A 25,864-nucleotide genomic window follows, 5' to 3' on the forward strand; every position below is an offset into this window, starting at 1 on the left:
TGTCTCTTTCTTAATTGTAATTTTTACAACTCATAAGGAAATGTAATTGTGCTAATACAATACATTGTGTACTTTAATACCATTCCACTCAAAATAAATAAAAGATGCATCATGTGTGGGCGAATAAGTCTTTGATATGGTAAGATGCAGGAACCAAGTAGTATAATTACAGATAATTGGCTGTTTAATTGCAGTGGCAATTATGTGGTAGTTATCTTGTGAATGTAGCAGCAGGTTTAACTATGAAAGCGTACCCACTCCAGGAGAGGTAGAGAGTGAAGAGTACATGTTTGCAAAACATATAAGTGATATATAAAAGCAAACATACATTGGAGCCAAGGTAGACATTTATGGGCCAGTTTCCCGGACAACAGAGATTGTTTTATAGTCCAAGGCTAGGCTTAATCTGTGTCTGGGGGAGGACAATTTGGCCTGTACTCACAACCATCTCAGAGTAGGAAAATTGGACTAGAATCACTTCTGCCTTGTAAATCATAATGAATTAGAGGAGGTGGGATGTAATCCTAGATAAACACTCCTTCTCTGAAACACTTTGTGAATAAGAGCCCTGGGGCTTCATTTATAACGATTGTGTACATTTTAGACTAAATTTCTGCATGCGCTATTTCTGAAAAGGATGCACAAGCACACAAATATTGACATGTACAAACTTGGCTCCCGCCATACATGTATGTTTCTCTTTATAAATCAGACTTGGCGTAAAACGTGTGGAGGACCATCAAGGTTTTCTTTTCCAGTGACATTTCACCATTTCTGAAACACAAAAAGAATTGCAAATTGTTGTGGACCTGAGAACAGATATTTTGAATTCATTAATGTTTTGCATTTGCTTTCAGAAGAAAATAAAAACTACAGTAGGCCAATTTACACGCTTCGATGCAAAAACAAATCAACTGTCTGTTGACCTTTTAAATAGTTACTGTATGCCACATATGTCAGAGTCAAGGCCCGCGGGCCACATCCGGCCCGCGAGAAGGTTTTTTACGGCCCCTGGGATGATCTTGATTTATTATTAGAACCGGCCCGCAGACCGCAGCAAGCCGGCAGCCCGCAGATCTTTTACACGCACCAATACTACATTTCCCACAATGCAACGGTGACGCACCGAGCAGTAGGCTGCTTCATTTCAATATTTATTGGCACAGCAGTTGTCAGCATCACAGTAAAATTAACTTTCAGATACCCATCAAAAATGGCAAAACGGAAGGTGGACACTGAGAACCGGGGGTTTCAAACAAGGTGGGAGTCGGAGTATTTGTTCACGGAGGTAGCTGGAAAACCTGTGTGTCTTCTGTGTGGAGAAAGTGTGGCGGTACTGAAAGAGTATAATCTGAGACGACATTATGAAACGAAACACGCGGACAAAAACAAGAATATGGACATGGAACAAAGGCTACAAAAGGCAGAGGAATTAAAACGAGGCCTCAAATCTCGACAGGCTCTGTTCAAAAAGCCAAATCACAAGGCCAGGCTGCTGTCAAGGCCAGTTTTATTTTGGCAGAAGAGATCGCTAAATCAGCCGGCCATTTACGGGGGGATTTCATCAAAAACTGCATGATTAAAGTTTGTGACGAAGTTTGCCCAGAAAAAAGGCAACTCTTTTTAAATGTGAGTCTGAGCAGAAACACCATTGCCGAGAGAGTAGACCAGTTGTCCATCAATCTAAAAGAGCAGCTTGTGAAAAAGGGAAAAGATTTCATTGCATATTCCTTGGCTGTGGATGAGAGCACCGACATTTCTGACATTGCCCAGTTGTCAATTTTCATCCGCGGAGTGGACTCCAGCCTAAGCGTGACAGAGGAGTTTTTGGCTTTACGTCCTATGCATGGCACAACTACGGGGCATGATTTGTATGAAGAGGTGTCAAGATGTGTAAATGAGATGGAGCTGCCTTGGGAAAAACTCGTGGGTTTGACAACCGACGGAGCACCTGCGATGTGTGGACACAGGAGCGGACTGGTGGAGAAGATACGGGAAAAGATGCAAGAGGAAAACGCGACAGGTGAGCTGACAGCTTATCATTGTATCATACACCAGGAAGCGTTGTGCGGTAAAGCCTTGAAAATGGAGCATGTAATGAGCATCATCACGCGCACAGTTAACTTTATCAGAGCCAAAGGTTTGAATCACCGCCAGTTCAAGGCATTTCTGACGGAGTTAGAAACGGAGCATGGTGATTTGCCTTATCACACAGAGGTGCGATGGCTAAGCCAGGGAAAGGTGCTTCAAAGATGTTTCGAGCTTCGTGAGGAGATTTGTCTGTTCTTGGACAGCAAAGGGAAAGACACAACACAACTCCGAGACGAAATGTTTCTGTGTGAAATGGCTTTTCTGTGTGACATTACGAGTCATCTGAATGCAATGAACTTGCAGCTGCAGGGTCGGGATCGTGTCATCTCTGATATGTACAGTACAGTGAAGGCATTTAAAACCAAACTGACTCTGTGGGAGACGCAGATGCGGAAAGAAAATTTGAGCCACTTTCCCAGCTGCCAGACCATGAAAGAGAAGCTCTCTACCAGTGCATTCCCGAGCGCACAGTTGGCTGATAAAATAGGTATGCTTGCCGCTGACTTTCGACGCCGATTTGCTGACTTTGAAGCACAAAAAAGCAGGTTGGAACTGCTCGGTAACCCATTTGCTGTTGACGTGGAAAGCTCACCACCAAACCTCCAAATGGAGTTGATTGACCTCCAATGCAATGATGCACTGAGGGCAAAATATGCGGCAGTGGGTGCTGCGGAGTTCGCCCGTTTCCTCCCCGACACAATGCCCCAGCTGCGCATCCAGGCTGCTCAAACGTTGTCTATGTTTGGCAGCACATACCTGTGTGAACAACTGTTTTCTTTGATGAACTTGAACAAAACATCACACAGAAGTCGACTTACTGCTGAACACCTCCACTCAATTCTGAGGATTTCCTCAGCTCAGAGCCTTACCCCGAACATTGATGAACTTGTGGAAAAGATGGGACACCACCAAGTATCACCCTCAACCTCAAACAAGTGAACATTACTGTGCAATCACATATTTAGAGTTTTTACTCAGTTCAAGTTTAAAAGTTAAAGTTTAATATTTGTTTTCACTGCATGTTACTTCTCCTTAAACAAAGTGTTGTTTTTGATTAATAGATTTTTGCACTTTATTTTATTGTATTTCAATCCAATTATATTTTAAAAATATTTCAGTTGAGTGGATGATAGAAAATTGCTATTATTGTTTTTTTCTTTGAAGTAAATTTAGCCCACTTTTGCTAAAATAGAAAATATAGGCTACTGATGGTGCCTTGAATACCGGTTTCTTTCATTTAATGTTCATGTTATGGGGATTTTTATATAAAGGAAATTTGTCTTTTGTGTCTGTTGAAAATTAAAGATTACTGACAGAGCCATAAGAAAATATTGCTTTATTTATCTGATCATATTGGAATATATTTGTTAGGTTTTCAGTAGGTTCAATTAGGTTCACTAGACTATATGCGTCATTTAAAATTTTTTCAATGAACATTCGAACAGTCCGGCCCTCGGCTTGTAGCTAAATTTTTTATTTGGCCCTCCGTCCATTTGACTTTGACACCCCTGCTGTATGCTATGAACCATGCTCACTGGATACATAGAGCACAAACTTGAAATAATACTGAACAAAAATGTAAACGCAACATGCAACAATTTTTTTTTTTACTGAGTTCGAGTTCATAAAAGGAAATCAGTCAATTGAAATGAATTCATTAGGCCCTAATCTATGGATTTCACATGACTGGGAATACAGATATGAATCTGTTGGTCACAGATACCTTAATCGAAAGGTAGGGACTTGGATCAGAAAACCAGTCAGTATCTGGTGTGACCACCATTTGCCTCATGCAGCTCGACACATCTCCTAGAGTTGATCAGGCTGTTGATTGTAGCCTGTGGAATGTTGTCCCACTCCTCTTCAATGGCTGTGCGAAGTGCATGGATACTGGCGGGAACTGAAACATGTTGTCGTACATGTCAATCCAGAGAAATCCAAACATGCCCAATGGGTGACATATCTGTTGATTATGCAGGCCATGGAAGAACTGGGACATTTTCAGCTTCCAGGAATTGTGTACAGAATTGTGTACATGGGGCTGTGCGTTATCATGCTCAAATATGAGGTGATGGCAGCGGATGAATGGCATGGCAACGGGCCTCAGGATCTCGTCACAGTCATCGATAAAATACAATTGTGTTTGTTGTTCATAGCTTATGCCTAACCATACCATAACCCCACCACCACCATGGGGTACTCTGTTCACAACGTCGACATTGGCAAACCTCTCGCCCACACAACGCCGTATACGTTGTCTGCCATCTGCCTGGTACAGTTGAAAGCGGGATTGATTTGTGAAGAGCACACTTCTCCAGTGTGCCAGTGGCCATCGAAGATGAGCATTTGCCCACTGAAGTCGGTTACGACGCCGAACTGCAGTCAGGTCAAGACCCTGGTGAGGACGACGAGCACGCAGATGAGCTTCCCTCATCTGAGATGAGCTTCCCTCATCTGAGATGGTTTCTGACAGTTTGTGCAAAAAGTTCAGTTGTGCAAACCCACAGTTTCATCAGCTGTCCGGGTGGCTGGTCTCAGATGATCCCGCAGGTGAAGAAGCCGGATGTGTAGGTCCTGGGCTGGCATGGTTACACATGGTCTGCGGTCATGAGGAATGTTGAATGTACTGCCAAATTCTTTAAAATGACATTGGAGGCGGCTTATGGTAGAGAAATTAACATTTCATTTTCTGGCAACAGCTCTGGTGGACATTCCTGCAGTCAGCATGCCAATCGCAAGCTCCCTCAAACCTTGAGACATCTGTGGCATTGTGCTGTTGGACAAAACTGCACATTTTACAGTTGCCTTGTATCGTCGCCAGCGCAAGGTGCACCTGTGTAATGATCATGCTGTTCAATCAGCTTTTTGATATGCCAAACCTGTCAGGTGGATGGATTATCTTGGCAAAGGAGAAATGCTCCATAACAGGGATGTAAACAAATTTGTGCACCAAATTTGTGAGAAATAAGCTTTTTGTGTGTATGGAACATTTCTGGGATCTTTTATTTCAGCTCATGAAACATGGGACCAACACTTAACATGTTGCATTTAAATGTTTGTTCAGTGTAATTTGAGTGTCCCGGATTTACATGTGCTATGTTACATCTACTCTATGAGACTCTATGAGGCTGGAGAGTCAAGTCCATTTATATGTGAAAAAGAGCAACACCGTGTGGTGGTCTCTGGTAGAGGTGCTGGTTTAGATTTGTATTTGTATTTATTAAGGATTGCCATTAGCTGCTGCCTCAGGCCTCTACTCTACTACCACATATCTACAGTACAAAATCGATGTGTGCATGTGTGTAGAGTGCATGTGTAGCATGTGTATGCCTGTGTCTGTGCCTGTGTGTGTCTTCACATACCTCGCTGTTCCATAAGGTGTGTTTATCAGTTTTCTAAATCTGATTCCACTGCTTGCATGAGTTACTTGATGTTGAATAGAGTTCCATGTAGTCATGGCTCTATGTAGCTAATGGGGATCCTTAATAAATACAAATAATGTGTTCTGGACTTGGTTATTGTGAAGAGACCTCTGGTGGCATGTCTTGTGGTGTATGCATGGGTGTCCGAGCTGTGTCCCCATCTTAGCTACTGTTTTGACCATGACAGTTTACAATCCAGGGATACTCCAAGCAGTTTAGTCACCTCAACTTGATCAATTTCAATATTTAGTTGAGGTTTAGTGAGTGGTTTGCCCCAAATACAATGCTTTTAGTTTTTGAAATATTTAGGACTAACTTATTTCTTACCACCCATTCTGAAACTGACTGCAGCACTTTGTTAAGTGTTGGAGTAATTTCACTCACTGTAGTAGCTGACGTGTATAGTGTTGAGTCATCTGCATACATAGACACACTGGCTTTACTCAAAGCATGTCATTAGTAAAGATTGAGAAAAGTAAGGGGCCTAGACAGCTGCCCTGGGGAATTATGTTGGAGAGGCTTCCATTAAAGAACACCCTGTGTGTTGAATGTCCTTCCCTATAAGTGTGCTGAAAGTCTTTAGTCAATTTTTCCAGCAGCAGACTATGATCAATAATGTCAAAAGCCGCAATGAAGTCTAGCAAAACAGCTCTCACTATCTTTTACAGTAAAATAGCATTGTATCTGGTCAAACATTTTTTTCTCCAAAAGTTTACTAAGAGTTGGTAACAGGTTGATTGGTTGTCTATTTGAGACAGTAAAGCGGGCTTTACTATTCTTGGGTAGCAGAATGACTTTTGCTTCTATCCAGGTTTGAGATCACACAATTTCTTGTAGGCTTTGATTGAAGATATGGCAAATATGAGTGGCAATATCGTCCGCTATTATCCTCAGTAATTTTCCATCCAAGTTGTCGGACCCTGGTGGCTTGTCATTGTTGATAGACGGAACTCAATATTACAATGCTTGTCTTTCATAATTTGATCAGTGTAGTGTCGATGTTTGTTGCTGGCATGTCAAGTTTTCTAATCTTGCCAATGAAAAAAAAGTGTTATAGTATTTGGATATATCAGTGGCTTTTGTGATGAATGAGCCAACTGATTCAATGAATGATGGAGCTGAGTTTTCCTTTTTGGCCAACATTTCATTTAAGGTGCTCCAAAGAGTTTTTACTATCATTTAATCTTTGTTTCATAGAATAGTTTCTTTTTCTTTTTAGTCAGTTTAGTCACGATTTCGAAATTTGCAGTACGTTTTCCAATCGGTTGTGCAAACATACTTATTTTCTATTCCTCTGCCTCATCCCTCTCAACCATAAAATGTTCAATTCCTCATTAACCCATGGGGATTTAAGTTTTTACAGTAATTGTCACGCCCTGACCATAGAGAGCCCTTTGGGTTCTTTATGGTGCAATAGGTCAGAGCGTGACTAGGGAGTGTTCTAGTCTTGAATTTCTATGTTGGTGTGAGTATGATTCCCAATTGGAGGCAGCTGATGATCGTTGCCTCTAATTGGGGATCATACTTAGTGTGGTCCTTTTCCCACCTGCATTTGTGGGATATTGTTTTGTTTTGGTTTAGTGCTACGAACTGCACGTTTGTTTATTCTTTTTTTTTAAGGTTCAATTTGATAAATATATGGAACTCTACTCACACTGCGCCTTGATCCGCTCATTATGTATATGACGAACGTGACAGAATATCCCACCACTACAGGACCAAGCAGCGTACCATGGAGGTAAAGGAGAGCTGGACATGGGAGGAAATAATGGGTGGATGCGAGACATTTCCTTGGCCGAAGTCGCCAAGTAGTATAGGAGGACAGCAACAATGCCGGGGTCCACGGCCACAGAAACCCCAAGATTTCTTTTGGGGGGGGGGTCCACAAGGGGCTGTCGGTTGAGCCGAGGAGAGAGCCAGAGACCGTCGGGGAGTCGATGGAGCTGTTGTAGGAGGGAGATCGGAGAGAGATGTTGGTTAGGTGTATTCTGCACAACATTCACCCTGAAGAGCATGTAATCAGTCCGGTGCCACCTGTGCCGGCTCCACTCACCAGGCCTTAAGCGCGCCTCCCCAGCCTGGTACATCCTTTGCCGGCTCCCCGCTCTCGCCCTGAAGAGCGTGTCATCAGTCCGGTGCCACCTGTGCCGGCTCCACGCACCAGGCCTCCTGTGCGCCTCAACAGCCCGGTACGTCCTGTGCCGGCTCCCCGTACTCGTCCACCAGTGGTGTGTACAGGCCAGAGTCTCCAGCGACGGTTCACAGTCCAGAGCTTCCAGCGACGGTTCACAGTCCAGAGCTTCCAGTGACGGCTCAGTCCAGAGCCTCCAGCGACAGTCCACGGGCCGGAGTCTTCCTATGCGCCGGTGTCCAGTCCAGGCACGGCGTTCAGCCAGGCTTCAGGGTCAGATCAGCGGTCTGAGCGGGGGCTATGTCCCACACCGGAGCCGCCACAACGCTAGTTGCCCACCCTAACCCTCCCCATCCAGGTTCAGGTTTTGCGGTCAGAGCCCGCACCTTTGGGGGGGGGGGTTCTGTCACGCCCTGACCATAGAGAGACCTTGAGTTCTCTATGGTGCAATAGGTCAGAGCGTGACTAGGGGGTGTTCTAGTCTTGAATTTCTATGTTGGTGTGAGTATGGTTCCCAATTGGAGGCAGCTGATCCTTGCCTCTAATTGGGAATCATACTTAGTGTGGTCCTTTTCTCACCTGCGTTTGTGGGATATTGTTTTGTTTTGGTTTAGTGCTATGTGCCCTACGAACTGCACATTTGTTTATTCTTTGACTCTCCTCACGCTGCGCCTTGGTCCGCTCATTATGTACTATATACGACGAACGTGACAGTAATTTTCTTAATGGGTACATGCTTATTGGAAACTGGAATAAACCATTTCATAAGTGTCAAGTGCAGCTTCTGGTTGCTCCTCATTACACACCACAGGCTAGCAAATATTATTTACATCATCAACACAGGAATCACTACAAAACTTATTGTATGACCTCTTATACACCATATTATGCCCAGCCTATGGCTACTATATTGTGATCACTACATCCGATGGATTTACTAATGCATGTTGATGATTTCATTCCTGTTTGCTATTCGTAAATACCCTGGTAGGTTGACTGAAACAGGTTGTAGGCACTGGTTACAGTTTGAAGCTTTTTGCTGAATGGTCAGCTGGATGAAAGACAGTCAATATTTAGTTCACCCAGAAAATATAGCTCTCTGTTAATATCACATACATTGTCAAGCATTTCACACATATTATCCAGATATTGACTGTTAGCACATGGTGGTCTATAGCAGCTTCCCACCAGAATGGGCTTTAGGTGAGGCAGATGAACCTGTATCCATATTACTTCAACAGTATTTAACATGAGATCCTCTACATGAATGTGGCCCTGAATATACACCGCAACATCACCCCCATTGGTATTTCTGTCTTTTCTGTAGATGTTATAACCATGTATTGCCACCACTGTGTCATCAAAGGTATTATCTAAGTGCGTTTCAGAGAATATGAATTCTATCTCTTACTAGCAAGTTATTGATTTAATGGACCTTGTTTCTTCGGCTACAAATGTGGGCTATTTTTAGCCGATTTCTGCGATGCTTGATTGTTTTTATTGCATTACTGGGAGGCTTATCAGAAGTAAACATGACAATGTTATTTATATATAAGCTGAGCGTAAGCTGATAGTGCAGGGTGAGCTGAACACAGTGGACTTACTACTAGAGCACACTGCATCAGTGCTATGATTACTGTATACAAGGCACATGATTACTGTATACAATAGCTGTAGGATCAACAGCGGCATTCAGCGGAGTTAGAGGGACATACATTAGGTTACTTACATTGTGACTGCCAACACCACTGTGATAATGTAAACTCAGCAAAGAATGAAATGTCCTCTTACTGTCAACTGCGTTAATTTTCAGCAAACTTAACATGAGTAAATATTTGTGTGAACATAAGATTCAACAACTGAGACATAAACTGAACAAGTTCCACAGACATGTGGCTAACAGAAATGGAATAATGTGGGGGGGGTCAAAAAAAGTAACAGTCAGTATCTAGTGTGGCCACCAGCTGCATTAAGTACTGCAGTGCATCTAGATGTTTTAAAAGCATGCATCAGAGGCTTGTATGTAGCTTGTATGCATGGAGACCTGGAGATGCTAAACTCATTTCTGTTAATTAATGGTAAATTACCGTGATACCAGCAGTCTTTTGTATGACAATAGCCAGCTGACAAAACCAGCTGACATGACCTCCACAGCCATAGTGGGGAGTATCAAACATAGAGGAGGAAAAGTGTGGAGCATCACCCTTGGCCAATAATGTGCCAGTGTTTTCAACCCCAGTAGTGTATCCACAACAACAACAACAACCTCCACAACCTCTTTTACAACATTAACAATGTCTACACTGTATTTCTGGTCAATTGTATGTTATTTTAATGGACAGATAATGTACTTTTCTATAAAAACAAGGACATTTCTAAGTGACCCCAAACTTTTGAACGGTAGTGTATATACTGGTTGACCTCCACATTAGGAACGTACTGACTTCACTAGCTTCTGTGTTATGAGAAGATGGGCGTGTCACTTTCGCCCCGGCTCTCCACTGCCTGGCTAAAAGGTGAGCCACCTTCTTGTCAATGGTTATCCCAAGTTGAACTCAGAATTGATCAAAGTCGTCTCAATAATTCCTCTATTCCGCTTTGTAGTGTACATCTCAGTTCAGGTCTGACAAAAGGTTAAACTACATTAAACTGTAACAAGCCCGTCAAAACATCTTGAACTGAAGAGTGCCATTATCGGACACTCAACATCTCATGAAAGCAATGCTGCAGGAAAGCAGTAGCCTAGGTAGAGAGGAGGACTGTATGTATAATGTCCATACTAGCCTACTAAATAGTGTGCAAAAAAACCCAAAAGTTTATAGTAGGCTGTGACATTTCGAAAATAGTACTTCTAAAGCGTGATTGCGGTGACTCCTGCCATTCGTTCATTTTGGTACAGCGCGTCAATTTATCTGATTATCAGCGGTTGTCAAACTTGAGTCGTAAAAGACCAGTGAATTCTACTAGATCAAACGTCGAAATGAGTATGAAATTAAGTAGTTTAAGTATGTAGTATGCTCATATGGCTAATCGTACACTATCTTGGGAGACATCATACTGACAAGTGAAAAATGTGTAATTAACAATGATAGTTATTCCACTACCTACAAAAACAGACAACGCAAGGTTTGGTCCGTAAGTAAGTGTTTTTTACAGTAGACTACAAACAGTTTACAACCAAGGATTCACAAATAGCTCATTTATTTTGATGTGACTGTTTTGTGTGGAGATTATTCCCACCCAGATCTAGCCATGATGCATCCAATTAGCACTAAGCAAACACTGTTCAAACATGACGTACAACTCTAACGATAATCAGACAGGAATATCATGCAAAAGGAACAAAGTGCTGCGAGAACATCACGCAACCACAGCATATTAGTGTAAATTAACTTCACATTATTTCAAATGACAGACACGGTTCTCACAGCGCATCCAAACACTGACGGAGGGAAATTGACAAACTACATGTTTTGTTTTCTCTGCGTAGTCTCGTCGCCCTTGTGTGTTGTGTAAAACAAACAGCTTTCAAAGCAAAACAGACTTCGTGGAGGGGCAATTTATGACAATTTAGGAGTCCTCAAATTTGAAGACTTTGCTGCGGCCAACATTACTGAATGAAAGGACACTTATCCTAATCTTTTAGTCACTATGTAGACCAAACAATACACCTTCTAACAGGATAATGATCTGAAATTGTGTCCTGATTTACAATACTGGATAAATAAGTCATTAGGTAATAGGCACCAATGGAAGAAAACAGACTGAAACAGGGAGTGACCACCTAGGCTTGTCCAATAAACATTAATTTTCCATTCCACAACTTTTGAAACATTTTTGCTACGATGTGCCCTAATAAATATGACCCAGACATCCCCACAAGGCAGACTTTGAAAACACTGATTTTGACTGCTGGTTGATGGAATAGATATTCTATAGGTCATTCATTTACAATAACTTGGGCATAAAAATGTAAATAAATTAACACGCTAGTACAAATAAATAGATACACCATGTCTCCAGAAAATAACTACTATAACACAGACGTTTAAAAAAATTACAATTAGACATTAGCCAGTTGTAGTTGTCCTGCACAGCATTTGTTAGAATGGCTACAGATGGAAATGCTTCAAATGGAGGAAAAAATAAATACATCTGTTTGTGCATGCATTTAGTAAAGCTGTTGCTGCCCTGAACATAACAGAAACAGGCTGAGATGTTCTTCTGTACAATTAACTTGTTGTTCTTCCTTCCTCCGTTCCACTTCTATCCATCCACAGAGGCATCGGGCTTTAATATCTGATAGCTGATCAAATACTCTGGATAGGCCTAGAGTAAATGACACAGGTGTCAGATCAAGTCAATTTGAACAGCTTGGTTGTCCTAAGGGCATGCTACCATACAATTAACACATTAGATCCAAGAGGAGCGGTATTACAAATGTAATGTAAGGCTGATAACAAATAATGACAATCCTGTGACTTCAGTAGTTAGTGTCAAAATGAAAGTCACACACTAATGCAATATGCCAAAGGCACTAGTTAACGTACCTGCTCTCCTCTGTAGATGACATACTCTGCCAGTGACAGTCCGTTGACACTGGGCCTCCCTGTGACAGAGTGGTGTCCTGGAGGGGAGTGGGCCATTTTCATGGCACTGAACTGCAGGAAGGACTTGCCCAGGGTCACCCTGCAGAACAGCAGGTGCCTGAAGACCCATAGAACCCATCACAGACAATCAGACATCACGCCACATGTGATGCCAGGAAGGAACCTCCATTCAATCAATCCACTTGACACATTTGAGCCATTCTTTCTTAACGTTGTGAAACTCTCATTGGAGTGTTATTAGCGCCCAGCTATGGCTTGGTTCAGTTGTACTATGGTGACTACTAAGACCTCAGCTTTGATATGGTTTACTGTAGAGAAACATCAAAGGACTGGATGGCTGGTTTACCGTTGGCACACGTAGCAGGACCGGTCTTTGTGCAGAGGGCAGCCTGTACCGCCTCCTATCCCGTAGACGTACTGGTTACTCTTAGACGAGTTCTCAGCAAAGTAGATGCCTGCGCCGAACATGCCGCCTTTGTAAGCATGCCTCTCATCAAACCCCTTGTGGAGGATGGCGTTGACAAACGGCGAACCTGTTGGGTCAAGAGCGGCATGAATGCTGGACTGAGCACTTGTGAATAGAATTTCTGAGTGTCTAAAACACCTAAGCACGCAACAAAAAGATCAACCATGAACACAACATGACCCAAGTGGTTTCTGGAGTGTCACGGGTGATGGGTTCTCATTGGAATGTGGGCGGTGCTATTCTGTATATTATTCTCTTACCGTGAAACAACATCCGTTCATTGGAGTGATTGTGATTCTCCTCGGAGACCTCCTTCCTTCGATGGGTGTACCTCTCCCAAAGCTTCTTGTTGCACACTTTCTGGATCTGCAGATCAAGAGGGGAAAATAGTGAATTAACAATACCTTTCTCTCAAAGCAGGGATAATGGTTAATAAAGTTGTTATAACATCATCTGAATGTGCAGTTGAATAATGACTTCCATTAACTAGACTTCCATTAACTAGATTAAACGGGACGTGCTACCTGTCCCAGACCTGCTGTTTTCAACTCTCGAGAGACAGCAGGAGCGGTAGAGATACTCCTAATGATCGGCTATGAAAAGCCAACTGACATTTACTCCTGAGGTGCTGACTTGCTGCTCCCTCGACAACTACTGTGATTATTATTATTTGACCACGCTGGTCATCTATGAACATTTGAACATCTTGGCCATGTTCTGTTACAATCTCCACCCGGCACCACCAGAAGAGGACTGGTCATCTATGAACGTTTGAACATCTTGGCCATGTTCTGTTACAATCTCCACCCGGCACAGTCAGAAGAGGACTGGCCACCCCTCATAGCCTGGTTCCTCTCTAGGTTTCTTCCTAGGATTTGGCCTTTCTAGGGAGTTTTTCCTAGCCACCGTGCTTCCACTGCATTGCTTGCTGATTGGGGTTTTAGGCTGGGTTTCTGTACACCTCTTTGAGATATCAGCTGATGTAAGAAGGGCTACATAAATACATTTGATTTGACAGAATAGAACAGAGCTTGCCTTCCTAATGTGGATAGAAACCAGCCAACTGTACCTTAACAATGTTGTATCTGTTGAAAACCCCTCCTGCAAGCCCTCCATCTCTGTGCCCTCTGATCGTACTCTGCAACTGTTCAAAAACAAGACTCAAAATTCGAGTCAACATTTTCTAATTTACAACAAGATATGATCAATACGATGTAAGAGTTTGATAGCGAGTCATCTTGTTGGTTGTACCTCCTCCTCCACCAACTGAAACTCCTTGTCGTCCGACGCCAGATCTATTAGTATGGTCCCACTGTTCGTCGTGTTCAACGCAAGGTACGGGTTCAAACCTGCATCACAGGAACGTGAACTTCTTTTTACCATTGCAGTAGTTCAAAACTTCACTCAGGATGTGAACTTCAATCGAAGCACACTGCCCTTTCATACATGAAGATCAAGTAAAAATCGAAATCTTTGATGGTTGCATTCACTAACAGCCCTTGAAAACACTTCGTTAAATGCTAAACACATTAACATGCATTTGAAGTGAACCTGTGTTATGGACAACAGCATGGGTCCTGTAGTGTGTAAACGTACTTTGAGGTCCGCTAGTGAGTCTCTCTACTCCTTTGATAATCTTGTGTCTGTGTCCGTAGGCATTGATACCGATCTCTTTCAGCTCCTTGTGTCCCATCTCTACCAGGACATCCAGTGTGATCTTCAAAAAGAGAAAACGGTGAACTTTAAAATAATGCCAGATCTCACCTTCAGCATCTTAAGTAATGCTTCATAGGCCTATTGTGGAACATCCGATGCTGAAGACATCCTTGAAGCTTTTTATATAAAAGAGGTTTATCTAAGTTATCAGACTTAAGCGAGCTGCGTTTTGGGGCTCAGCTTACCTGTTCTCTTTCAAAGATCTCTAGTAGGTGTTCCAGTCCAAAGTTGTTGAGGAACTGTCCGATACTCAGATCCACACCTGGACCCTCCTTCTTGTCCGTGCCCACAGCCCCAGAGGGCCCCAGGAGAGCAGGTAGGTCAGGGAAGGCAGTGCAGGTGGAGGCAGTGGCCTGATTGTCCAGACTGTTGCTGGAGGCCAAGGTGGACAGGGGTGTGGAGCTGGCTGAGAGGCTGGGGGGGACCACCACCCCTACAGGGGCAGACATACGGATTACCTGGGGTTTATAGCAACCGGGCAGGGCTGAAGGTGGCATGGCCGCTGTCAACAAGGCACGAACATCGTCCACCTGTAGAAAGAAAAGATAGAAAGGAGAAAGAGGCATTGTCCCTAATTTACCAAGTCGTGGAGGAGAAATGAAGAATGACACAAAATATTGACGACTCAATCACAGTACAAACATGCAAAGGAACATGATTAGACTGCATTAGCGACCGTTGCCAACACATCAATAACCCATAGATAGTATGAATAAGGCTACATGCTCCTATGTGAGCAAACCCTTGACATGCATATAATACATTCAAGTCATTTAGCAATGTGTGATGAGAGAGAGAACTTTCCAGGCATTTCATTGCCAGAGACAGAGACAGGTCCTCTCTTCTATTTAGAAAGAGGTCATGTCACCCAGTAGTTGCTGGTGAAGGTCAGGCCATGTGAGAGTGTAGAAACAAGCATTGAGAGACATTGAATCTCCTCAACAACAGCGAAACTCTGGAAAGAATACCAAACAAGACTATGTAGGTGATGTTTAACATGCTGTTAACACGAATCACAAGCACAATATACGATGTCAGGGTGTTGTTGTGATTTGAGGGATTTCATGTATCCAAGAGCAGTAGACATGACAAACAGGTGAGTGTGGTGGCTGTGAGGATGACAGATTATGCTACCCCTTCCCACACAATCCCGTGTTGGGGAGAGGTTGTCAGCTCAGAGACAGGATAGCAAGTGTGTGTGGACGGATACCGTGACGAGGTCCAGCGGTGATTGGCCTTCCTGGTTGCGGAGGGCGGGGTCGGCCCCGTGAGCCAATAGCAGGGCACACAGCTGGGTCCTCCCTTTCTGCGCTGCCTCGTGCAGTGGAGTGAACGCCCACTTATCTGTGGCGTTCACGCATGCGTCGTACTTGATGAGCAAAGCAGCCACATCCACATGCTGCAAATGAGAACACATTGGACTCCACTTGGCTCTTGGTTCGTGTCTTGTAACTTTCTCTCGTTCTTTTGGTCAACTTGCATCTCAGACTCAGATATAGGACTTCGACTAGGCAAGACCTCTACTAGTTAATTCACCCTTTCTCTTCTAAAATCTAGGTTGAGGTGGTAACCCAACCAACACAGGTTTAAGAAACAAAGCAAACAAAAGGGTGAGAAACATCTATAGGGAGAGAAAGGGTTACGAATATTGGTTTAAAGAAAAATCACAAAACACTATATTAAACAAACAAGATGACACCATTTTCTTGTCTTTTTATTTACGGAAAACCAGGGGCACACTCCAACACTCAGGCATATTGTTTAGTGAGTCCGCCAGATCAGAGGCAGTAGGTGAATTGGACCATTTTCCTGTCACGCTAGCCATTCAAAATGTAACGAGTACTTTTGAGTGTCATGGGAAATCTATTAAAAGTACATTATTTTCTCCAGGAATGTAGTGAAGTAAAAGTAGCATTTGTCCAAAAATATCAATACTAAACCAAAGTACAGATACCCCCAAAAACGACTTATGTAGTACTTTAAAGCATTTACACCACTGCTTATTTGAGATGATCCAATCTGTGTGTGTAGTTAGAGCAAGCACCAGGCGGGTCGGGGAGGACTGTGGTGTGATGAGCTCCTCGTTTCTCAAGGGTCTGATCAAAGCAATCTACTGGCCTTTTGTTTCCAACAGTGTTTTGTGTCATAGAGACATGAGTGCTAATCATTTGGTCAACATACATACTTCACCCCTCATCACTGAAACCAATTCATGCTTAATTTTTTTTCTTAAATGAGCTTGTTGTAAAGGCCGCAGAAGATGCCAATTTGTATTCAAAGGTGTGCTTAATCTCTGAAACCAATTCCTGGTTACATTTTTAAAGAAGCCTTTGACAAGGATCTTGGTGAGTGTTTGGTGTGCCGAGTACGAGGCACTGACTCTTTCAACAACCACAGAAAAACCTAGGCACATCAATCAAGTCTCTAGACATCCGGTTTACTTTTGGTGTCTCTGAGAAAATCATACCGTACAGGTATGATAGGATGGTAGGAAGACTCAATGGACACCTTTAGAGTGTGATTGTGCTGTGAGTGTGTACAGTAGATTAGGGTAACTGGGACTCACCCCGTAGGAGGCAGCGTTGTGCAGGGGGATGAGCCCTCCCTTGTCCTGGGAGTTGACCTCTGCTCCATGCTGAAGCAGGTACTCTGCTACCTCCAGGTTGTTGTAGCCAGCTGACACAATAGACACATAATTAGTTTAATCAGAAACGGCAATGATCTGAAAATGCTATTCTCCTAAATCCGTAGTCCCGTCCTGATGGTCTGCCGGCTTTTCAGGCGTTAATGATAAGTTAGTTGAATCAATCAAATTCAGGGGAGAAGACCAGACTTGAAATGCAACATTTAAACTAATTGCCTTGAACAAAGCTCCCTAGTAACGGAACAAGCACCAGCTGCCAAACAGCCTCCATTCCCGTTGGCAATACTATGGCTACGGTCCAAACACTTAAAAGACACACCGTATCCCCTCAGCCCTCAAATTAAGTGGACACTTCTGATGACGTATCGTGATGTCTGACGAGTATACACTTGCAGGGTAAGGAGCGAGGGAGGAAGGAATTATTTTTTTAAATGGACCACCCTTGGCCGGAAATTTGTCACTCGTTCGTCCCGTGATGAATGTGTTTCCAGTCATCGGTAGCTTGTGGGTGCTGTATATGTGCTACAGTCAATTATGAGTGCATGTCTACTTATATTAAATATATCATTATTAATATACGCCTACTGTATGATAGCTAGCAAATTAATTTGCGAACTAACATTAGCCTGCTTAGCTGGAACTTCTGAATAAGGAAAATGTTTTATTTCTACAATTACCAAAAGATCCAAACAAAAACCATTTTACGAGACGTGTTTGTGCCGTCATGTGTATTAGAAGTGTCAGGATTTGGCCAGGGTTGTTCCGGTTTTTGGTCACTAGATGCCCCCATTGTGCCTTTTGACCTCTTGTTTTCCCTTGATCCCCATTATTATTTGCACCTGTGCCTCGTTTCCCCTGATTGTATTTAAACCCTTTGTTTTCCTCAGTTCTGTGCTCTGTGTTTGTATGTTAGCACCCAGCCCTAGTACTCTGTGTACTCTTGTTGATCCCGGTGGACTCTCTTGTGGAATTCTATTTTTTGTTCTTGTTTGTTTGTTTTTTGAGTATCTTTTGAGGCTTTTTGTGCTATACCTTCCACCTTGTGGATTTACCTTTTTGTCTTGGAGGATTACCTTTGTTCTTGTGGAATTCCTTTTGAGGTTGTAGAGTTACCTGTTTTCCTGAAGAACTTCACTTTTTACTTCATTAAATACACCATCTCAAGTACTGCTGTGTCTGCCTCATCTTCTGGGTTCTGCCGACTATTCGTGGCTCAGTTGGTTAAGTGACTGTTTCTCACTCCGGAGACCCGGGTTCGTAACCGGGTCCTGACAAGAAGCACAATTTCTAACTTATTTGCGTTCATTTTAACTTACCTAACTTACTTATATGTTGACTACTCCATTGATGTTGTTTTTAAGTTTTCACTGACTTTTCTTAGCAGATGTACAATCGCCGCAAATTGAATTATGAACAACAGCCCAACTTCCACGGCCCGATGAGGTCAACCTGGGACTCCAAGCCAAACTCTACCGAGTCCACCCCCCTGGATCCTTCATCTGCAGCCCTCGGCTTCACCCGGTCCATTCCCAAACCCCCACCCCCCGAATCCTCATTCTCACATCCATTACATTTCTCAATAAACATTCAAAACCCTTAAACTTGTGAATGTTGGGTTGGAACAACGGCTTGTACACAATGAAGCTCTCAATGACTAGGGTTCAAGATCACTGTCCTTACAGAAAGCTCCAGCGCGCTGACTGACCTGCCAGGTGCAGCAGTGTAGAGTGCCGTCCATGTGCGTCTCTACAGTTAACATTATTGGGGCTGCAGAGCTTCTCGACCCGGGCCAGACAGCCCTTCTTGGCTGCGTCCAGCAGGGCAGCGTCTCCTCTTAGCAGGTCCTGCATGTCAGTGTCCCCATCCTTCACCAGGTCCAGTGGAGTGCTCCCATCTCGGTTCTTCTTGGTCGGGTCTGCACCATGCTGGGAGGGGAGTGATAGGGGTGTGTGTTTAGATCATCTGTGCCAGAACCGGAAGGCTCTATAGTATGTGTTCTACTGCACAGGATTAGGATGTGTCTGGTCTCTCGAAATACAAACGCAAATTGTTTTCAGGGTAAGTGATGACTCTAAATCATTCAAATCCAAGTGGCACTGTAGATGGTCCAACACAGTTGAAAATAAACTAGCACTAATCTGTAAGAGGGAAACAAACTCCTTTACCTGCAGCAGCAGTTTGCAGATCTCGTATTTTCCTTTGGCGGCGGCCTCGTGCAGAGGGGTAAACTTCCACAGGTCAGCTATGTTGACCAGAGCCCCGTGGATGACCAGCAATTCAGCCACCTCATAGTGACCGTAGGAGCAGGCATTGTGTAGGGGGAACAGGCCACTGCAGGAGACAGAGCGAGAGAGAGAGACGGACACACATTACCCTTCTGAGCGACGAGTCTGACACAGGCCCATTGGAGAATAGGTAGAGCCTTGCGTTTTTCCTGACCAAATCACCTGACTGGGAAAAGCTCCTGGCTTAAGTCAGGACCTGTGCTCACCCTTTGTCTTTGGCATGGACGTCAGCCCCATGCAGTAGAAGGTACTCCACCACAGACACACGGTTATACCCCGCCGCAAAGTGGAGCGGGGTGGATTGACGGCCCTCTACATCCCTACAGTTCACATTCTGCATGGTACACAGCTTCTGCAAACATAAAAACAGCAGACATGTTACCACGAAGACTACTGTAACCATTTGAAATCAATCATTTGTAACATGAGTATTATGACAATAGGGCATTGGTTGGTCAGATTATGCCAAAATGTTTTGGAGATAGTTACTTCAACAATCTCCAAATCTCCAGACTTGGAGGCTTCTAGCAACTGCCAGTCCACATCAGAGTTTCCAATCAGAGTTCCCTCTGAAATACATACATAAGACATTTATTGACACTTGAAACGGGAGCAAATATTTCCACCCAGAATGATCATCCCAAACCAGGTTCCTGTCTGTTCGTGTAACATACTCCTAGCTGTTTCCAGCCTACCATGCAGTATCTCCTGCACCCTCTCATTGCCCATTTGGGATGGAGAGAAACCCCGTAGAGACATGACGAGGGGGTCGCAGCCTGATTTCAGCAGCAGACGGCAGGTCTGGAGGTGGCCACAGTGGGCCGCACGGTGCAGAGCTGTCTGGCCCAGGTTGTCCAGGGCATTGACCTATAGGGAGATAATAGTAATTCATTTATTTTATAGGGACAGACACAATCAAATATTGACACTTCGTATTATCAAGAATCACATGTATTGCACCGAGGGCTCTAAAGTGTGACCATTTTGGTTGCATATACTCCTAGATATTTCCTGTGTCGACCTGACATTTTATTTTGGGAGCACCAGTGAGACCAGGAGAAGAAGAAAAATTGCCCAGATAAAAACGGTTGTAAAGATATGCTTCCACTGTGCAGTTGTTTCTGAGTGCCTGACCAAAAAGTGACTTTTTAGGGCCTGTTCATAAACCATGTCGCGGGTCATTCCAAAACCACTCACAGGCATTTGTTTACACCTTGTTCAGTCATGTTACCTCATTAGCTAGCTAGCTAACAGCCAAGTATATTTAAACATTTGGAGGCACAGAGAGAAAGGACAAGGTATAGCTTCTTTAGAATATCAATGATCGTAGCATGAATGACTGAATGAATGATTGATCTCTTGCTTAATTTCAATCAATACCAAGATATATTCCTAGATATTATTTTGTGCTCCTAACTCTAAAGTTGCGAGCACTAAAGATGCATTTAGAGCCCTGATGCTCCATTACCACACACACACACACACACACACACACACACACACACACACACACACACACACACACACACACACACACACACACACACACACACACACACACACACACACACACACACACACACACACACACACTCTCGCGGAATCATCGGCCATTAAGCAAATACACATGTTGGCTTGACCTTTATACTGTTAATAACACTATGATAACACCTGAACTTACCTTTGCCTCGTGTTTCACCAACACCTCGATTATGTCGTTGTGTGACTTTTCAGAAGCCAGGTGCAAGGGAGTCAGGAAGCTTGGACCAATTACATCACAAACAAGTTAAAGTGGTTGTAATCTCTTATCAGAGCATTCCGACTCATTTATATCTGTCATATCAACAACGGTATGAGTAAAGTGACTGGTAATTGCTTGTGGGATAGGGGGTCAATGACTGACACACTTTGCACTACTCACTCTTTAGTCTTCTCATTCACGTTGGCCCCTTTCCTCAGCAGTAACTCGCACACTTGTTTTCTCTTGGGATAGGGAGATGTCGCTGCACAGTGCTGATAAAAACACATCTTAGATCTTAAAACACTGCTTAGACGTGAGAAGAATTCCAAAAACACAGTTAAAAATGGAAAAGACACCATTTGTTGTTTTGTCATGTATTGTTGTATTTCTTTGCATCATGGGACAGTATAAAAGTTGCAGTTCAGAAATGTAAAACAATATATGGGATACTAGCACTGCAATTCATTGACTGTATAATCTGCAGCAACACTATCTGCAGTACGTTGGCAACTCAGTAGTGAGGTGTCTTACCAGTGCGGTTTCATGCGTAAGGGGATGCTTGAAGGTCATGGTCTCCAGTGACATGTGCTTCTTTAGGCGGGGCAGGTCAGCTTCACGTGCTGCCTGGAGCAAGGCATGACCTCTGAACTCATCTGTCACAGACACAAGAGGTCAGAGTGGTTCAGCTATTGCATAGGGAGAACAGGACTCATTATAAAGGTGTTGCCCCTTGCCTAAAATAATTTGTTTCATTCAGTTTTATTAGAGTATTGTAGGCGACCTCCAAGCAAAAAAACAAGGTTCATAAAGAATAGGAACAATGAAAAAGAGGGATCAATATACACGGCTTACAGGCCAGGCGTTCTTTGAGTTGCGAAGTGGGAGACAGGTCAATGGCGCTCTGGTTGTGGCAGTTTAGGAAAGTGGGGTCGGCTCCGTAGCTGACGAGCAGGGAGCAGACGTCCACCCTATTCTTAGAGGCGGCTTCGTGCAGGGGGGTGAACTGCCACAGGTCCATGGCATTCACACAGGCGCCGTGCTGCATTACCAAGGGAGGAGCGATGGCGAGACAGGGGTCAAACAAGACTTGTACAATGACCATTTGACTGTTCAATGGGGCTCCGGGTTAAGAAATGTACATTTTATATACAGTGACACAAAAATACATAAGCTACATACAGGAAGAATGTGTTTCAGACAAACCTTTACTAAAATCTCAGTGACGTCGTAATGTCCATAGGAACAGGAGTTATGAAGGGGCACCAGATCACTGAAACGTCAGAGAGAGTCATCCATCAGAGAACTTGCTGGCAACAGTATTGGAAAGACACACGATGCCTTCCCTGCAGCATAACGATACTGATTCAACGAGGGTGACGAAAGGACAGAGACCAAGTCGTACCCTTTGTCTTTAGCATGGACGTCAGCCCCGTGCTTTAACAGCAGCTGCACTGTCTTCACACGGTTGTAGCCAGCAGCCAGATGCAGAGGGGAGGACTGGAAGATACACCACAAAGGACCATTTAAAATGGATTTGTTTGTTTGTCCAGACTGACACACTCTTTGTTAGTAACATGTTTTGGACACGACTATCTGTCTTTTTTACCTCATTTTAGTGCATTTGGAATTTTAGAGAGGCGATGAAAAATGTTGTCTGCTCATGAATAGTTTAGGAGAACACGTGACTTACCTTCCGACCGTCACTGGCATGACAGTTCACATTCAATGGTGTTAGCAGGGCCATCAGCTTGTCTTCATTCCCACTCCTATGAAAGCATCACATGTATTAGAACATGTAGAGCACAATAATGGTCACAGTTGATTGCAAGGCATCTGAATGGTGGCCATTTAAAAATCTGAGATATACTCCACCTTGCACTTTCTAGCAGGTCATCTTTTCTATATTCACCTGTGATTAGGAAAGTGTGGAAACATATTAGCCCACGTATTCCAAGAAAACTCGCATTCTTCACCGTTTTGATTTCATTCAACTGCGTGTTCTGTCACTCTTGGTTCCCAGAGGAACAGTTTCAGTCTGTTCCCATGCCCAAAATAGATGCAATCATGCAATTCGGTGCTTCTAAAGTGCTTGTGAGGAACATGTTCCTCCCACTCACCGGTCAGCACTGCTTTAGTGGACTCCTCAGCCAGGTCCAGCGCTGTCCTCCCATCTGTGTTACGAATCATTGGCTCGGCTCCGTGTTGCAGGAGCACTACAACACCAAATTCACCCATATCAGCATTTACAATATATCAACAAATAGCTTATGTTCTACAACAACAATATGGAGAGGGCACACCAAAGTTGCCATACTTGGCTTTTACAAAAGTGGTCCTGAAAGCATGTTACAAACGTATCTATGACGGATTGTTCTGGATACTCGAAGCCATAAGAGAACAGTCACTGTGCTTAAACAATGCATATTTCCCCCCAAGGGGACAGCCTCACAGGGAGGCCAGAATCCAACTGTACCTATGCAGACGTCGCTCTTCCCCTTTATGGCGGCCTCGTGGAGGGGTGTGTAACTCCAGTTGTCCCTGGAGTTGGCATCGGCCCCATGGTGCAGGAGCAGGTTGACCACCTCAGAATGGCCGAAGGAGCAGGCGTTGTGGAGTGATACGAGGCCTCCCTCATCCCGGGCATGCACGTTGGCTCCGTTTTGTAGTAGGTAGTCCACCACATCCCTGCGGCCAAATCCTGAATAAGAGAGACGGTATGGATTTATAGATGCACCTGATCCACAGAGAGGCATAAACATACCTACTTAGTGACTATGCATAAACATACCTACTTAGTTATTATGCTTTTTTCCCTTAATTTTCTTAATTAGAAAATGACTGTTACTGCTTATTAATAAATGCATTGATACATCAATAGCAGGTGTAATATAACATGAGATAATAAAATAGTAAATCCTCGAAATAAGTCCTTTATGAATCAACTTGATATTAGGGAATGTATTGTGGATGCACATTGTACAGCCTTTGTGTCTGAATTATTCTGTTACAATAAACTATTAACTGTACAGCGTGTCTTGTTACATTGTCTGCTATATTAGTTACTATATTTGTTACATTGGCAGTGTGGAACATTGTAGCGAGATGTTTCCTGCGCCTAGCAACATTGTGTCAACTGTTCTTACCAGCAGCGAAATGCAGCGGGGTGGATTTTCTGCCGGCGGTGTCTCTACTGTTTACATTCTCCGGTGTGACAAGCCTCCTCACGCGCTCCACATCTCCGTTTCTGCAGGCCTCGAAGATCTCCCTGTTCGGCTCGCCGGACCCGGGTGTATCTACTCCCGGGGAGACACCACCCAAGCCCATTACCCTTGAACACTGTCGGGTGGACATAATTGGTGTGGTATTTTCGTAAATGTAGAGCTTGGAATTTGTGTTTGCAGACCCCCAAAACCTTGCCACCGAGGCCATGAAAAAGGAAGAGTTTCTGCGAATTTATCGCATATCGTTACAAAACATGAAAATCGCGATGAATTCCGTGACATCGACAATAAATATGACTGTCAGAGTCAAATCCTTCCTGGCAACGAGAACATCAGTGCGCTGTCAAATAAGCATCCCATACCCAGTCCACATTAAAATCAGCCTGTAGGCTGCGGCTTGGAGCTTCTATCATGTTGCAGATACGTCATCTACCAAAATATCGATTAATACCGAACCCCATTATAATTGCACAAAGCAATTCATTAATTATGTAATATTGAAAGCCTCACAAAGAGTGGTTGTACGCCCCAAATAACAGGACTGCTATTCTGCTTGCAGCACTGACGATGACGTCACTTTCATATGGTAATGAGGAAACCTTCAAAATGAAATCCTGCATTTCAAAACATTGCAAGGTGGACAACTAATTCAAAATATATTATATTTTAATCAATGACGATTTTCTTTGTGTGCTCATAAACAAATGCAAGAAGGAATTTATGGAGAATTAAAAATCAAATCAAAAGTTGTTAACATTATTTTAAGACCATATTGAAAAATCTAATGTTCAGAGTGGTATGTTGACAATAGTAGGTTTAAATTGAAAAAAGTATTATTTGTGCCAATGTAAAAGTGGGGTTGGGAGTACTCAGTGGGGTCTGTAGAATATATTTTTGGTGTACTTTTATGGGGCACTAAATGATAAGGAGTGTTGCAGTTCTAATCACATTGGTAACCAGTTTATAATAGTAATAAGGCACCTCAGGGGTTTGTGGTATATGACCAATATACCATGGCTAAAGGCAGTATCCAGGCACTTCGCATTGCGTTGTGCGAAGAACAGCATTTAGCCGTGGTATTCTGGCCATTTACCGCACCCCCTCATGCATAATTGCCTAATTATACTATGGGATTTTTAAAATACTTGTTTCTGATTGGCTTGAAGGGCATTCTAGAGCGTACTTCCCTATAATGCACTGTATTTGCACGGCACAATTCAATGGATATAGTTCATTCTTACATGTTCTATGTTTGAGCTGCTTTTGAAAGCAAAAGTTGAATTGAAAACATTATTGGCATTGTTGAATTCGATTTTCATAAATGCCAAGCAAGGGCTGATGGTTTTGTTAGCTGTTTGTTTGGTTACCATGGCAACCACTGTAGCTATCTCGTAAACTTGCTATTACATTTTACATTACATTTAAGTCATTTAGCAGACGCTCTTATCCAGAGCGACTTACAAATTGGTGCATTCACCTTATGACATCCAGTGGAACAGCCACTTTACAATAGTGCATCTACATATTTTAAGGGGGG

The 25,864-nt window shown here is 43.4% G+C and overlaps 1 protein-coding gene across 2 annotated transcripts; it reads right to left on the reverse strand.

Moving 5' to 3' along the window:
- Nucleotides 1-10,828: 10,828 nt before the first annotated feature.
- On the reverse strand, nt 10,829-25,352 carry LOC124040017 (poly [ADP-ribose] polymerase tankyrase-2-like). Of its 2 annotated transcripts, XM_046356718.1 has the most exons (26): nt 24,250-25,352; nt 23,580-23,804; nt 23,224-23,319; nt 22,979-23,015; nt 22,797-22,872; nt 22,509-22,603; nt 22,310-22,376; nt 21,959-22,145; nt 21,638-21,759; nt 21,287-21,378; nt 21,047-21,125; nt 20,061-20,232; nt 19,855-19,934; nt 19,572-19,717; nt 19,246-19,411; nt 18,786-19,005; nt 17,003-17,112; nt 15,647-15,835; nt 14,622-14,966; nt 14,317-14,437; nt 13,972-14,069; nt 13,790-13,864; nt 12,981-13,086; nt 12,601-12,787; nt 12,195-12,351; nt 10,829-11,973 (listed from the first exon to the last, which is right to left on the reverse strand). In XM_046356718.1, the coding sequence occupies exons 1-26, from the start codon at nt 24,533-24,535 to the stop codon at nt 11,911-11,913; spliced, it is 3,597 nt and encodes a 1,198-aa protein (XP_046212674.1). In that variant the 5' UTR covers nt 24,536-25,352; the 3' UTR covers nt 10,829-11,910. The 2 variants fall into 2 exon arrangements, with proteins under 2 accessions (XP_046212674.1, XP_046212675.1); XM_046356719.1 differs by lacking the exon at nt 15,647-15,835 and having other exon boundaries at nt 24,250-25,349.
- Nucleotides 25,353-25,864: the final 512 nt, after the last annotated feature.

This window comes from Oncorhynchus gorbuscha, linkage group LG07, assembly GCF_021184085.1.
Source record: "Oncorhynchus gorbuscha isolate QuinsamMale2020 ecotype Even-year linkage group LG07, OgorEven_v1.0, whole genome shotgun sequence".
Taxonomy (NCBI): Eukaryota; Metazoa; Chordata; class Actinopteri; order Salmoniformes; family Salmonidae; genus Oncorhynchus; species Oncorhynchus gorbuscha.